Source organism: Aptenodytes forsteri, unplaced genomic scaffold (assembly GCF_000699145.1).
Source record: "Aptenodytes forsteri isolate BGI_AS27 unplaced genomic scaffold, ASM69914v1 Scaffold194, whole genome shotgun sequence".
NCBI classification, from domain to species: domain Eukaryota; kingdom Metazoa; phylum Chordata; class Aves; order Sphenisciformes; family Spheniscidae; genus Aptenodytes; species Aptenodytes forsteri.
The window spans coordinates 779182-792123 of NW_008795243.1; the positions used below are offsets into that span (position 1 = coordinate 779182).

At 40.0% G+C, this 12942-nt stretch overlaps 1 protein-coding gene across 2 annotated transcripts; it reads left to right on the top strand.

Annotated features, from left to right (window-relative positions):
* The first annotated feature begins 118 nt into the window (after positions 1-118).
* On the top strand, positions 119-4381 carry MED10 (mediator complex subunit 10). Of its 2 annotated transcripts, XR_002086175.1 has the most exons (4): positions 122-199; positions 1452-1526; positions 1981-2083; positions 3354-3422. XR_002086175.1 is itself a non-coding variant. In XM_019471905.1 (3 exons), exons 1-3 carry the CDS (start codon positions 123-125, stop codon positions 3647-3649), a joined length of 276 nt encoding a protein of 91 aa, XP_019327450.1. In that variant the 5' UTR covers positions 119-122; the 3' UTR covers positions 3650-4381. The 2 variants fall into 2 exon arrangements, 1 of the variants encoding a protein (XP_019327450.1); XM_019471905.1 differs by lacking the exons at positions 1452-1526; positions 3354-3422 and adding an exon at positions 3554-4381 and having other exon boundaries at positions 119-199.
* The last annotated feature ends 8561 nt before the right edge of the window (positions 4382-12942 follow it).

Genomic DNA, 12942 nt, shown 5'->3' on the forward strand with positions numbered 1-12942 from the left:
GGGGTTTCGCCGGGGTCTCCCTCGCTGGGTTTCGTGTCGATGGCCTGGCAGCCGGGGTTAGGGTTAGCGCAGTACGCCCCTTTTTGGCTAAAACCGATCCGTTTTCTTCTTACAGGAATTTCATGGTGACGGGCTTGCAGGATATCGACAAATGCCGTCAGCAACTTCACGATATCAGCGTGCCCTTGGAAGTTTTTGAGTAAGTAACTTTGCACCTGGAAGGGAAGGTGCTGTAGTCGGTGTGATTTGAGGTAGCGTGTCTTTGCAACGTGGGTGTCTTCCCCGAGGACTGCTTGTTTCTTAAACTCCATTTTCTGAATGCCTCACGAGAACGTGAGCAGGCAGAAGAAGGTAAGAAGTACCTTTAGCCTGTGAGAACGCAGAAGGGTAAGAGAAGTGATAAATTATCCACCTGCTTTCAGATCTGTCCTGGTTTTGGCAGGGATAGAGTTAATTTCCTTCCTAGTAGCTGGTACAGTGCTGTGGTTTGGATTTAGGACGAGAACAATGTTGATAACACACCGATGTGTTTCAGTTGTTGCTAAGTAGTGCTTACACTAGTCAAGGACTTTTCAGCTTCCCATGCTCTACCGACTGAGAAGGCTGGAGGTGCACAAGAAGCTGGGAGGGGGCACAGCCAGGACAGCTGACCCCAACTGGCCCAAGGGATGGCGGGAGTTGGGCAGGGGTGACCGCTGCTCAGGAACTGGCTGGGCACCGGGCGGCAGGTGGTGAGCAATTGCACTGTACATCACTTATTTTGTATATTTCTTTATCATTACTGTTATTATTATTGTTTTCCCTTCCTTTTCTGTCCTATGAAACTGTCTTTATCTCAACCCACGAATTTTACTTTTTTTTTTCTCTCTGATTCTCTCCCCCATCCCACTGCGGGGGTGGGGGGAGTGAGCAAACAGCTGTGTGGTGTTCAGTTGCCTGCCGGGTTAAACCATGACAAGATCTCTCTTTTTTTTTTTTTTTTCTTTTTTTAATTTATATTGACTTTACATATGTAGGCGGTAATACAGATTCTGCCGAATCTAGTGATCTAGTAAGTAAACTTTCATTTTGGAAATACACTTTTACACTAGGTTAGAATCAGGGTTTGAAGTTGCAGATGAAAATAAATTAGGCCAGTACTTAGGTGTTTAGTTTCAGTAGTGGCAATCTTCTTGTTGGGCAGAGAATTAGAACGTTAGAAGCAAAATCATGAATGTAGAGGGAGAGCTATACAAGACAGCTTTTACGGTATAGCTGACAAGTTAATTTACTAGTGTAGCTTGTAAGTCCAAATGTCACTGGTGTAAGTCCAAATGTCACTGGTTTGCTATATTCTAGTGTATTACTAGCTGTGCAGGACTTTTTTCAGTTGGGCTTTCACTCTATCTGTAAATCTATGATGACAATCTTAAATGTTCTGTTTATTCAGTGATGGAATTTTCCTTTGTCAGGCACTTATATTGCAAAGCAAAGATACACTTACAGGTTTGCTGATACCAGTGTGTTAAGTTTTGCTCTTTACTATGGTATGTACACTTCCTCCTCATCCTTGAATTGCTGGGTGCCGTATTCCTATGTGCTTATGGCTCACCATGTACTAACTAAGCTACTTTATGGTTAGTGCCCTTTCAGTTGCTTGGAGAAGGACCATCCTTCTTCATTCATGTGTACTTATTGCCTGTGAGGAGCTAGGTAGTTATATCTTTTGTTTGCTTTTAATGCTTTTTTCAAAGCTCCAGGCTTTCTGGAAGCAAAGATTTAAAGCAGTGTACCAAGACAGCTGTTTGCTGGCCACAAGTCCTCCTTGAGCTGTCTTTTGAAAATGCCTGAGTTAAACTGTGGTGTGTTTTGTTTTTTTTTTTTTAAAACACGTTTCAGATAATAGTGGTAACAAAATGACAGCAAAGTGAATTATTCTGTACCTTGGAGAACATCCTAGTAGGAATATGATCATTTAGGTAGTATCTTTTCTATTTGCAGATACATAGACCAAGGCCGCAATCCTCAGCTTTACACTAAAGAGTGTCTGGAGCGAGCTTTGGCTAAAAATGAGCAAGTAAAAGGAAAAATTGACACCATGAAGGTAAACCAGAAATAATGAAAGTACTAATGTAATAATGTATTTGATAAGTTTTTACTTCTCTGTAAATATGTGTGTGGGGGGTGTTTCACTTGTGCAGTTATTAAATTCCCTTGTTAGGTGATTTGTGTTAGGAATTGCTCTGCATCCCTGTATCTTAATTGATGCTAATGCAGCCTGTTCTGGAAAAGGAACTTGTAATTCATCCCACAGTTAGAGATGCAGGTGTCACTATGATTTTATTTTGGTTACAGCTGTATGTAGCATTACAGGTTGTCTTTGTTGTTTTCTTATTGAATACTAGTGAGTACCTCACACTGTTACAGATCTGTAACTGTGATGTGTGTAAATTTTAGAAATAAGCAAAACAGAAGGGGTATTTTTCCAGTCCTGAATGGATCTTAGAGTGTTAAAATGCCAAGTGTGCTATGTAAGCATGAGTTAATCTTTATAAAATTACTTAAAATGTATGCCAGCGTTTAGGGTTTTCTGAACTTGTACCGTCATCTAGTATGTACGTAAGCATTCTGCTGTACTGTTTAACTGCTGTAATTACTGCTGAAAAACATAATTGGAAAAGGAAGTTTAGTGAGATTTGAGAAAGGGCTGTTTGTGTTTCAGAGGGTTCTTTGGCTGAACTTAAAATTGGTGTGGAGGATGGCAATTTGTGCTGCAGAATGTAGACTTATCTCTGTATGTTCTAAGCTTCTCTTTCTTTTGATATGCTCTGTGCTTGTAAAAGTTGTAGGAAGAATTATGTATTTCTAAGCCAGGTGTGAGTTCCTTTTTGGAGGTGGAGGGGATTCCGTATCAAATCAAGAGGACGTGTCCTTTATCAGCTTTGATTAATAAGGTCAGACAGATACTGATGTACCGGAGTTTACCAGAGAGGTCCAACTACTTTGTGTTTCTTAGGTGAAAATGCTAGTTAATTTATGGGAAATTAAAAGCATTTTAGTTTGGTGCTTTCCTAGCAGATTTCACTTGAGTATTTTCTGTGAATTTTGTAAATGTAACTTTCTCTGTGTTATGGGAATAAAAGCATTTTAGTTTGGTGCTTTCCTAGCAGATTTCACTTGAGTATTTTCTGTGAATTTTGTATGTAACTTTCTCTGTGTGTGTGGTTTTGAGGATTTTTGTGGGTACTGTTCTCTTGGGTCACTGAAATGTAGAACTGTATTGTATACGACATTTCTGTTCATCAGAGAACATTGCTTGATGAAATCTGAATAAATTGTGGAGATGATGTATATACATTTTTTTCTGTTTCCAGAAATTTAAAAGTCTGTTAATTCAAGAACTGACAAAGGTGTTCCCAGAAGATATGGCAAAGTACAAAGCTGTACTGTTCTCTTGGGTCACTGAAATGTAGAACTGTATTGTATACGACATTTCTGTTCATCAGAGAACATTGCTTGATGAAATCTGAATAAATTGTGGAGATGATGTATATACATTTTTTTCTGTTTCCAGAAATTTAAAAGTCTGTTAATTCAAGAACTGACAAAGGTGTTCCCAGAAGATATGGCAAAGTACAAAGCTATTCGAGGAGAAGATCCTCCTCCTTAAGTTGGCCTTTGATAGCTCTAAAAATGTCAATTCCATAAACTGACACCACTCTATAAAAACATTGATTGGAGAGAGGGGGAATCCAAGCCTTCATAGCAACTGTACTAAAAATGGCAGCGATGGACTGTAAAGGAGCTTGATGATTGCTGATGGTCCTGGTCTGAAGCTACTGAATCTTCCTGAAGACTTTTTTACTCAAAGGTTGCAGTTGAAAATTCCTGTGGTGATCTATTATTCTTTCTTGAAAAGTTTTGCAGATAAAATTGCCTGCAGGTCATCGGTACACAGCATTTCCCACAAAGTGCATTTCCAGAGCAGAAAATCATGTTTTTTGTCTTCTGAAAAGTGTGCTCCAGGACTGTGGGCTCATCTGTTTTTAAGAGAAATGTATTTATTGTACTCGATCATTTTTTCATTTGTAAACTTTTTTTTTATTACAGTACAAACAATTGACTGCTTTCATCTTGCCAAATTCTACTGAACAGGAGCCTGTCAAGGGCTGCAGGTCTTATGTGTCATAATGAATTGCAGCCAAGAAAACCTTCAGATATGTTTGTTTTGCTCTATGAGCTGCAGTGCAGATGGCTGAGGATATAGCAAGTGAGCGTGTTCGGGGACTAGCTCCTCAACAATGTTAATATTCTGTATAGTATTTAATGTAAGCTTTTGTTTAATTCTGTTCATTTTCTGTAAGCACGTTGTTGAATAAAAACTTGAAAGAAATTTAAATGCTAACGTTTTTCTGTTGTATGCTGCTCTTCGGAGGATGAACTGAAAGCTGTGAAAAATAGCATATTCCTCAGTCTCACAGTGACAGAAATAAAATGCGTATCAAAACCTGGCTGATACAAAAGTTTATATCTGAAGAGAACGTCAACTTGGTATTTTGGTTTTGTGGGGAAAACTTCCGGCTTAATACCTGAAGCAGGGGATTTGGGGGATCGGTGATTGTCACCTGAAGGGTTTCTGATTAGCTGCTAACTCGTCTGTGAAATTATAACCGTTCATACGCAAGGTAGTCCCAACACAGAAGGGCCTGTTGGGTTCGGTACCCGGGGGCACAGTGCATGTGCAGAAGACTAGCCTTACAGTGGCAGCAAGAGGGCCTCTCTTAATCGTGGGGATTTGTGAAACTTGAACCATCTGTGTTTACATTTGTCCTTCCAGGTGTAACTTGACTTTTTTTGCACCAGCAAATGAATACATTATTTTGTTAACTTTCTTTTAGTTGCTAAACTTAGTGGTTTTGGGCAGGAGGCCCAAAAGAGCACTATATGCATGTGCTCTATAGCAGACCTACCTAGCCCGTTAAACACCTTAATGGGGATTTAGGTATGTTCAAGTTGTTGGTGCCATAGTTTCCACACCTGAAGTGCTGTCTGTGCTCAGTTACCTAGCTGAAGCAAAGCCCATCCATAATGCCAAGCAACACTATGCCTGACCAAGCTTTGGCATAACAAAAGGAAAAAGAAAAATGGAAAACTAGGTGTTCCTTTGCATTAGTTATATGAGACTTGTTACCTGGCGGTCTAATCTACTTGCTGCCTGATGTTATCCTGCCCTGCCCTAGTCTGCACGCTTCCTTTTCATTATATTTGCCCCGCTGCTAATCACTCTTTTTCCCTTCACGATTTTACTGTACTAACTTGGCAGAAAACAGCGATAAAGAGAAAGCGTGCCATGTTTGTGTTTTGCGCCACCTGGATTGCCCTCAGTCCCTAGCGGTTGTTGAAGCAAGGCTTGTGGCTGGCAAGCGGGATGTATACAGGGCACGAGCAAAGAAGGTAAGAGTATTTCTCTGGTGCGATAATGTGGTGGGAAGCGGAGCCTGAGAGCAAAAACGTCAGCAGCAGGCAGGTGAAACTTGTTTCAATGGTAGCTGAGAGAGAACATTTTTGGGGCAAGAGGCCAGTAGAACCTGGTCTGGATACTGGAGTATTCTGGCTCCTAGCGCTCACACCAGTTTGTGCGTCAGACTTGGTGGAGTAGCACACTTAAAAACCGGTGCTTCCAGGAAGTCTTATTTTTACATCTACTTCTCATTCCAAAATATATTACTCTGGTTCTGCAAATTCTCTTAGAAATTAATATTAAAAAAAAAAAAAAAAGATAATCTAGATAGATTGTCCTTGCCATTTGGATTTTTGGATCTGTAAACCTTACAGGGCGAGCCTCCTAATGCTTTAGAGCATTCTTGGTAGCTTTAATTTTTGTAACACCAACTTAGGAAAAAAAAAATGAAAGCACTCTAAAAATCAAATGAAAACAAAACACATTCCCCGTAGAGCAAGCTGGCATTTTGTTTGAACGTAGACAGACTCCCTGGGGAAGCACTGGGACAGGTTGACCAGACAGGCGGTAGAATCTCCAACCACCTTCGGAGGTTTTTAAGACTCGCCTGGACTAGGCCCTGAGCAGCCTGATCTAACTTAGCGGTTGGCTCTGCTTGGAGCAGGAGACGGGCCAGGTGAACTCTAGAGGCTTTTTCCAATCAATATGATTTTGCGACTCTATGATTCAAATAGTAAGAGTTTGTAAGTACAAAAAGGATAAAGGGTAGGGGCTAAAATTGCTGAAAGAGAAATTTGGATTAGGCATTAAACAATCTTATTGTAAGGCTAGTAAAGCAATGGTATAGTTTTCTTGTTGAGTTTCCATCAGAACACTCATGAGACACTGGTATAGTTGATCCTGTCTTAAAGCAGAGGGAGAAACAAGATGACTTCCTGAGGTCCCTTCCAGCCCTTTTTTGATGATAGGATTTTGCCATTCAGAAAACAAAAAATCCGTATGGATTAGTGTAAAGTATTTCTTGAAAAGAGAGCAGGGACGGAGAGCAAGGACAAGAGGCAGTGGACCTGCGTTGTAATGAAGGAAATTTGATGGAGAGAAGGGGTAAGTTTTTCACTCTGAGACTGGTTTAGCACTGGAACAGGTGCTCAGAGTGGCTGCAGAATTGCTGCCCTCGGATTTTCCCATCTTGCCTGTACAAAGCCCTGAGTGATCAGACATAGCTTAAAAGTTAACCCTTCTTGGGGCAGGCAGCTGAACTAGACAACCTGCAGAGGTCCCTTCCAACCATTTTTTTTTCTGTTTTCTATGAGTCTATTATCTTACCCTATCACAGTGAAAGGTTTTTTGACTACTCGGTCTCAAAAATTAATTTTTTTTATTGCAGTATGCTGCAGATGATGGTAGGTATTTAACCGGTGCAGGGACCTTTGCTTTTATGTAGTGCAAGCTGTGATTAGCACCCATGCCTGCAGGTGAAGTACTGAAGAGGTGCTGCAAGAAGCTTTTTCATTTGCTTTCAAAGGCATTGGGTTGTGAGCATAAATGGTTTTAAAGATGTTTGGGATCAGAAACTGTTTAAAGTATATGCAAAGTCAAGTTTACTTTGAGACAAAGGTGAGGCCTCTGGAGAAACTGAACTCTCGAGGTAATTCTGTCTGTGTAGTGCATCTTCTCTATTCATTTCTAAGCCCACTGCATTTAGTGGGTATCTCTGTACCTGTTTCCAATTGCTCACGTGAGCTATGATTTCCCTGTTGGTAACTTTAGAGACATTAATGTTGTTACATGAGAGTAAGGTTTTCAACCAGGAGAGACCTTATCTTTTTGATTCTTTAATAAAAAAATCAAATAGTTTTACATTCTGCTTCCTCCCTCGATTCAACTCCTTTGCTGTGATGCCATTCAAAAACTTGTAGCTTATAATTTTTGGTTTAAACGCCATATTCTAAAATGTAGTCCTCAGTTTCAAATTAGTTTTTACACATATGGTTACTTTGAATTTTGAGCCTAGCGTATTAGTTTATAACAGTATCACACAATGTTAGGCTGGTACTGTGAAAATACTATCACAGCATTTACATTCTAGACGTGTGGAGCTTAGCATCACATATGTCTCTGTCGGTTTATATGCTGACCAGCTCTGTGTTGATCAGCTCAGAGCTAATGAGCTTTATATGGTATGGCTTTTTTTGTAATGTGTTCTTTCCATATCTATATTCCATGCTATATATTATATAGAAACTAATAATGGATTAGTAGAGCTTATAACGTATGGATTTACTCCTACTGCTGATAGGAAAAGAAGGCGTGAGAAGGAAAGGGGTACTCTCACAGGTTCGCTGGAAAGAGGATTTGTTCGTTGGATATAAAAACACTGAGCAGAATTCAAAATTTAACTTTCTGAATATTAAATATTTTTGTGCATGCTGAAAATTTCCTTTCCTTAACAGAAAAAAACCCAAGTTCTGTGTGTTGTTTCAGTGCGCCACAGCTGCCCTCTGCCTGCTATGCAGCTGAATCGTTTCTCCACAGCCCTGCTACTTTCCCTCTCTTAAGAGCACCAGCAGGGTAGGGCGAGATGAGATTTTTTTGGCAGAGGATGGTGAAAGAGAAACTCTGTTCATAGGACCTGTGAATTGTCTATGCTTTGGTGGGCTTAGTGTGGGAAGCCCTTGAAATTAGTTGAATTGTCCAGTAAGCATCCTTTCTGTCTCAGCTACAGCCTTCACGCCACTCCACAGGAATACCAGTGTGCTTTTGCGTTAGGCAGTCTCCTGTACCTTGTGGAAAAGCCTGTTCGTTTTGCTACCGTTACAACACCATCACCCTTCTATAAATGCTGTACCAAGGACTCGGACTAAATCTATGCATTAGATTTGTTTGTGAAGCATCGGTCAATTTTGGCCACGTTTTGCTGATATTGGCACCACATTATGGATTTGATTGTGCCAGCTACATAACGCCCCAGCAAGGCCTCGTGCGTTCTCTCTTCTCGCTGTTTTTGATGCTGTTACTGCAACATTATTAAAGTAGTTGAGTAAGTTGAGTTTTGCAGAATAAACAAACAGAAGTGGCAGAGGATTCTAACAAATAACAACTCTCTCACTTCCAAAACCACAGTAGCCTCTAGGGTCTATTTTAGAAAAATGCCATAGGAGTTTTTATTTTTAAATTTTATTCTATTGTTATCCCAATTAACAAAGATTCTCCTATTCTGAATTCCACTGTTTAACAATTATTTTATAATATAAAGGGTAATATTTTCCACAGGTTGTGCATTTCCCTGTGTCTTGCTTTTCTCCTCCATCCCGTGAGAACTAATTGTTACCCGATCATATTTAGTGGGCATTAATGAAGAATATTTTGCCAAAGCAATATAAAGTATTCTTTTCTTTCCACATTTTGTGATGAATGAGTGGACCTTTTTAAAAAATTGTTTTGTCCCTTTTGGCCAGCGCATCTTTAACTGCTTTTAGCTGTAGAAGTGTATCTATCTGCTTCTGGCTGCTCCATGGGTTATGAGACCTACCTCCACAAGCTCCTCTTCTGTGAGGGAGGGCGAGGAAGGGAGATGGAGCGAAATGTAGCCGGGCTCCTGCAAGCACGTGGGTACGCTCTCTGTGGCACGTAGTCCAGGCCTCTCCAGAATAACACCCAGGTCTGACAGGCTGGCTCTGGGGCAGGTCAGCCCTGGCCAGCTTCTCTTTGATGGCCTTGGTCAGCCCTAACCTTTGGTCGACAGTAAGGGTTTGATTTTCCCATGCAGTTTCTGCAGCCAGGCTCATAAATTGAGTTGCGCCTGTCAGCAGCCAGCTGAGCCCCCGCCGGGGCTCCAGCAGCAGCCTTGGCCACAGCTGAGCAATTGTCCCCCCCCGCCCCAAAACAGCTCTGAAGCGATGAATAAATCGTCAGGGTGCTGGAGCAGGGTTCTGGTCATGGTGGTCCATACAGGGAGTGACACAGTCAGAGGCTCTTGGTGAGAGCCAGGGTATTATAACTGCTGAACAGCTAATGCCTGCTGGATAAGTCCCTGAGTAGGCAGTGACGATTAGCTGCATCTGGTTGATAAATCACCATATCCCCACCCGATCCCCACTGAAGGGTTCGGGGAGCTGGGGAGCCATCATCACTCTGGGTGAGGGAGATGTTAAGAAGGCTGAAGGTCTGCAGTCTGCCTGTGCATGCTGTCCATAGCTTCCCGCAGGATTTAGAGGTCAGCGTGGAGCAGTGGGGGGCAAGGACCTCCACTGCCACAGGGCCCTAAAAATGCGTGAGATGTGTGTGATATAAGTGTAAAATTTGTTATTGTTGTTAGTTAATGAAATAACTACCCAACACTGGCCACAATGAAGATGGTTACCCCCATAACACCGATGTCCGTGCTTGCTGATGGGAAGAAGGTCTCAGGCTTCCCCGGCTCAGAGAGAGGTGATTTGTAGACAATGCACGGACCATATACTTCTCCTGGCTAGCTAAGTGGTCGTGGTAAACATGGTGACTGGGATAGTTAGTGGAGATGGAGGATTAGGGAATAATATTCCTTATAGGTGACATCATCATGGGATCCCAACAGTGTGTGTTTTGTGAGGAGTCTGGCTGTGTGAGAAAACATTTTTTTGGCTTGGGGGATATATACATCAGGAATAATAATAAAAAAACCAAACAAACAGAAAAAAAATGCAAAACCATCAAGTTTCACGTTCTGCTCAGCTCCAGTTCTAAATTTGTGATGCTTTCTTGTTCTATTATTTTATGCTTGCTTCACTTACTGTTTCTAGGCTGGCCATGCAAAATATTGCTATTGTTGCAACTGCCCCGAACAGTCCATATATAGCATAATATGGAAGAGGGGTAACTGTTGTAATTTATGCATGTTTTAGGGAAGAAAAGGTAGCCAGAATAAGTGCATTTGGGTTTATAGTGTAGAATGAGAATTTCTAGAAACAATGGTGTTTTCCATTTCCAGTGCACATGGAACACAAAAATCTAACCTAATTTTTCTCTAGTTTGTTAATTGGGTCTCTGAAAAGGAGCATATGTATGAATTAATTACACCGATGTATGCTCTGGTTACATGACAACCATCAAGACATTTGTTAAAGGAAAACGTTACATCTTTGCTCTTTCCCATTCTGTTACCTGGATTGCATGGTTGGAGGTGATCTGGAATTTTATTTAAAGATAACATCAACATAACATTAGCCAGGCAACAAAGCATCTAAAATAATTAAAAGGCAATACAAATTTATCTAAAAGAAAGGTATGAAAACCTATGAGCATTCAGAATTTCAAGCGTATCCTTGAATTTTAGTAAGCTTTTGGAAACAATAGCGAATACGTAATTACAGGTAATTGCTTAGTTTTCAAACCATTATCCTTATTATATACACTGTGAAATGAAGAGATATTAGATAATGCTGCTGGGCACACAGTTCTTTGAGATGGAGAGTGTGCTCCTATACTCCATTTAGGATGAACAAAGACAGTATAAAATGCTTTTGTTCGGGCTTGAAAAGAAGCTGATCAAGAAGGCGCGAAGGATTTTACTGCAACCTGTTAAGGTTCAGCATCCTCTCTGTCCCTTCTTCTACTGGAAGTAGAAGCGGTTGGGTGCCCAGCCTCCCCCCATCCTTGAAACCTCTTTTTGCTTAAGCCTGCCTATGCAGAATGCCTAACTTAAAGCTGTGAAGTGTAACAGGTAAAGACATACCTGTTACAGGAGTTACCTGCTGCAGCTGATCAGCTGTTTGTATATCTAACCCGTCGCTCTTGCTAGTTTTTTTCATGCACATTAAGACACTTCGGTTGTTAGCCAGTTCCCAGAATAAGATGAAGCACCGGTGCACCTGAAGCAACCTGTTACTCTCGTACCATTCAGAAGAGAGTTCCTTGATGCAAAAAATCATTCTGGGCAGAGCAGTTTGGTTTTCATTGATTCACCTTTCTAATTCAGTTGGTTGATAAAGTACTGCTAAGTGGTGGTAACGGTTTGATGATTTCCCAAATATTTTATATTGTGGAGTTTTTATACATTACTTTATTTGATGAATGCAGTTCCCAAGTGAATGAAAGTGCTTATTGTATGATTCCAATAAAGTTATCCCAGGTACGCTGTAATTTCATCTTTGACTCTCCTATGATCATAGAAATAGAGAAGATAAACCGTCCAATCTATTTCCTTTTGCCCTGAGTGATCTTTGAGATTTTAACTAGATCAGTTAGAAACTACTAACTGAACTTGCAGTTTTACTGAAACCTCTCTAAATCAATGTATTTAAAAGGTAAATTATATAAACACAGACTTAAGAAATGTGTAAGAAGTGTTCCAAATGCTGAGCTTAACAGCAAATTAATAAAAGAGAAATATCACTGCCAAGAATATTTCTAGATTCTCAAGTTTCAACACAGAGTAATTTCTTATTTTACTATGACTAATAGCTGTAGTGTTTCTGGGCAGTTGCCAGATGTCCTTCCAGCTCCGCAGAGCACAGAGTGAAGGTGACATGAGTATCTGCCCTGCTCTGGGAACACTGTGTTTGCTGCATGTACTTCAATTACTTCCATATGCTTAAGATCCTTCTGTATATTTTCTTAATTAAAATAATGGAGGAGCACACATTGCAAGATACTTCTGTAACAGCTCTTTTAATACTCTCAATTAAAATCAGGAATCTGTATTTTCTGTATCGTGACATACTTCATACTGAGAAGTAGACTGTATTTAGTCTCAACAAGATGTAATGCAGACAGTAAAAAAGAAACATCTTTCCACACAGCATGAAAATTTTCAAAACAATTCCCTCTCTTCTCCTGAAAGAAAAGTCCCTTTATGTGCTAAGAAATAGCACATAATATTCCCATTCCTAAAGATCTGACTTGAATCTAATTTAGTTGGTATTTGTAATTTGGTCAATCTATTAAGCAAACTTCTCCAAATAGTCACCAAAGGAAGACGAACCTACTTTTATATATAATCTGGGAAAAGGCGATTTAAAATTATTGTCATATTGCATTATTTAACAAGTTACTTTGTGGGAATCTGGGCCATATTTATATAATATCTGCTGCAAAAAGAGCATTTACTCTTCATGTTAATTGTTGACATTCATAAACTTTTATTTGGAATGTTGCTAAAAGTTCAAAATTCCTGTGATTATATAGATGTAATGATATACACCAAACCACATCTGTACTATCATGGGAATTTTCAGTCCTCGTCAGTAAACAAAAAGCAGCTTATAATTGTCTGTCACCAAAATCACTGGTAGGTGCCATTTTTGTAGGGAAAATGTTTTACCCATAGGCACCTTAGAAACACACTGCTGAAGTAAGAGATTATTATTAAAATATATAAGAAATTCCATCTTCAAGCTTATTATTTGTTTCAAAGTATTATTACCTTTTAAATAATAGACCATTATCTATTATTTTATTACATTTGACCAATACTTTTTCGAGAGATTCTCTTATATGATCAAAGCCCAAGACCCAAGAAGTTT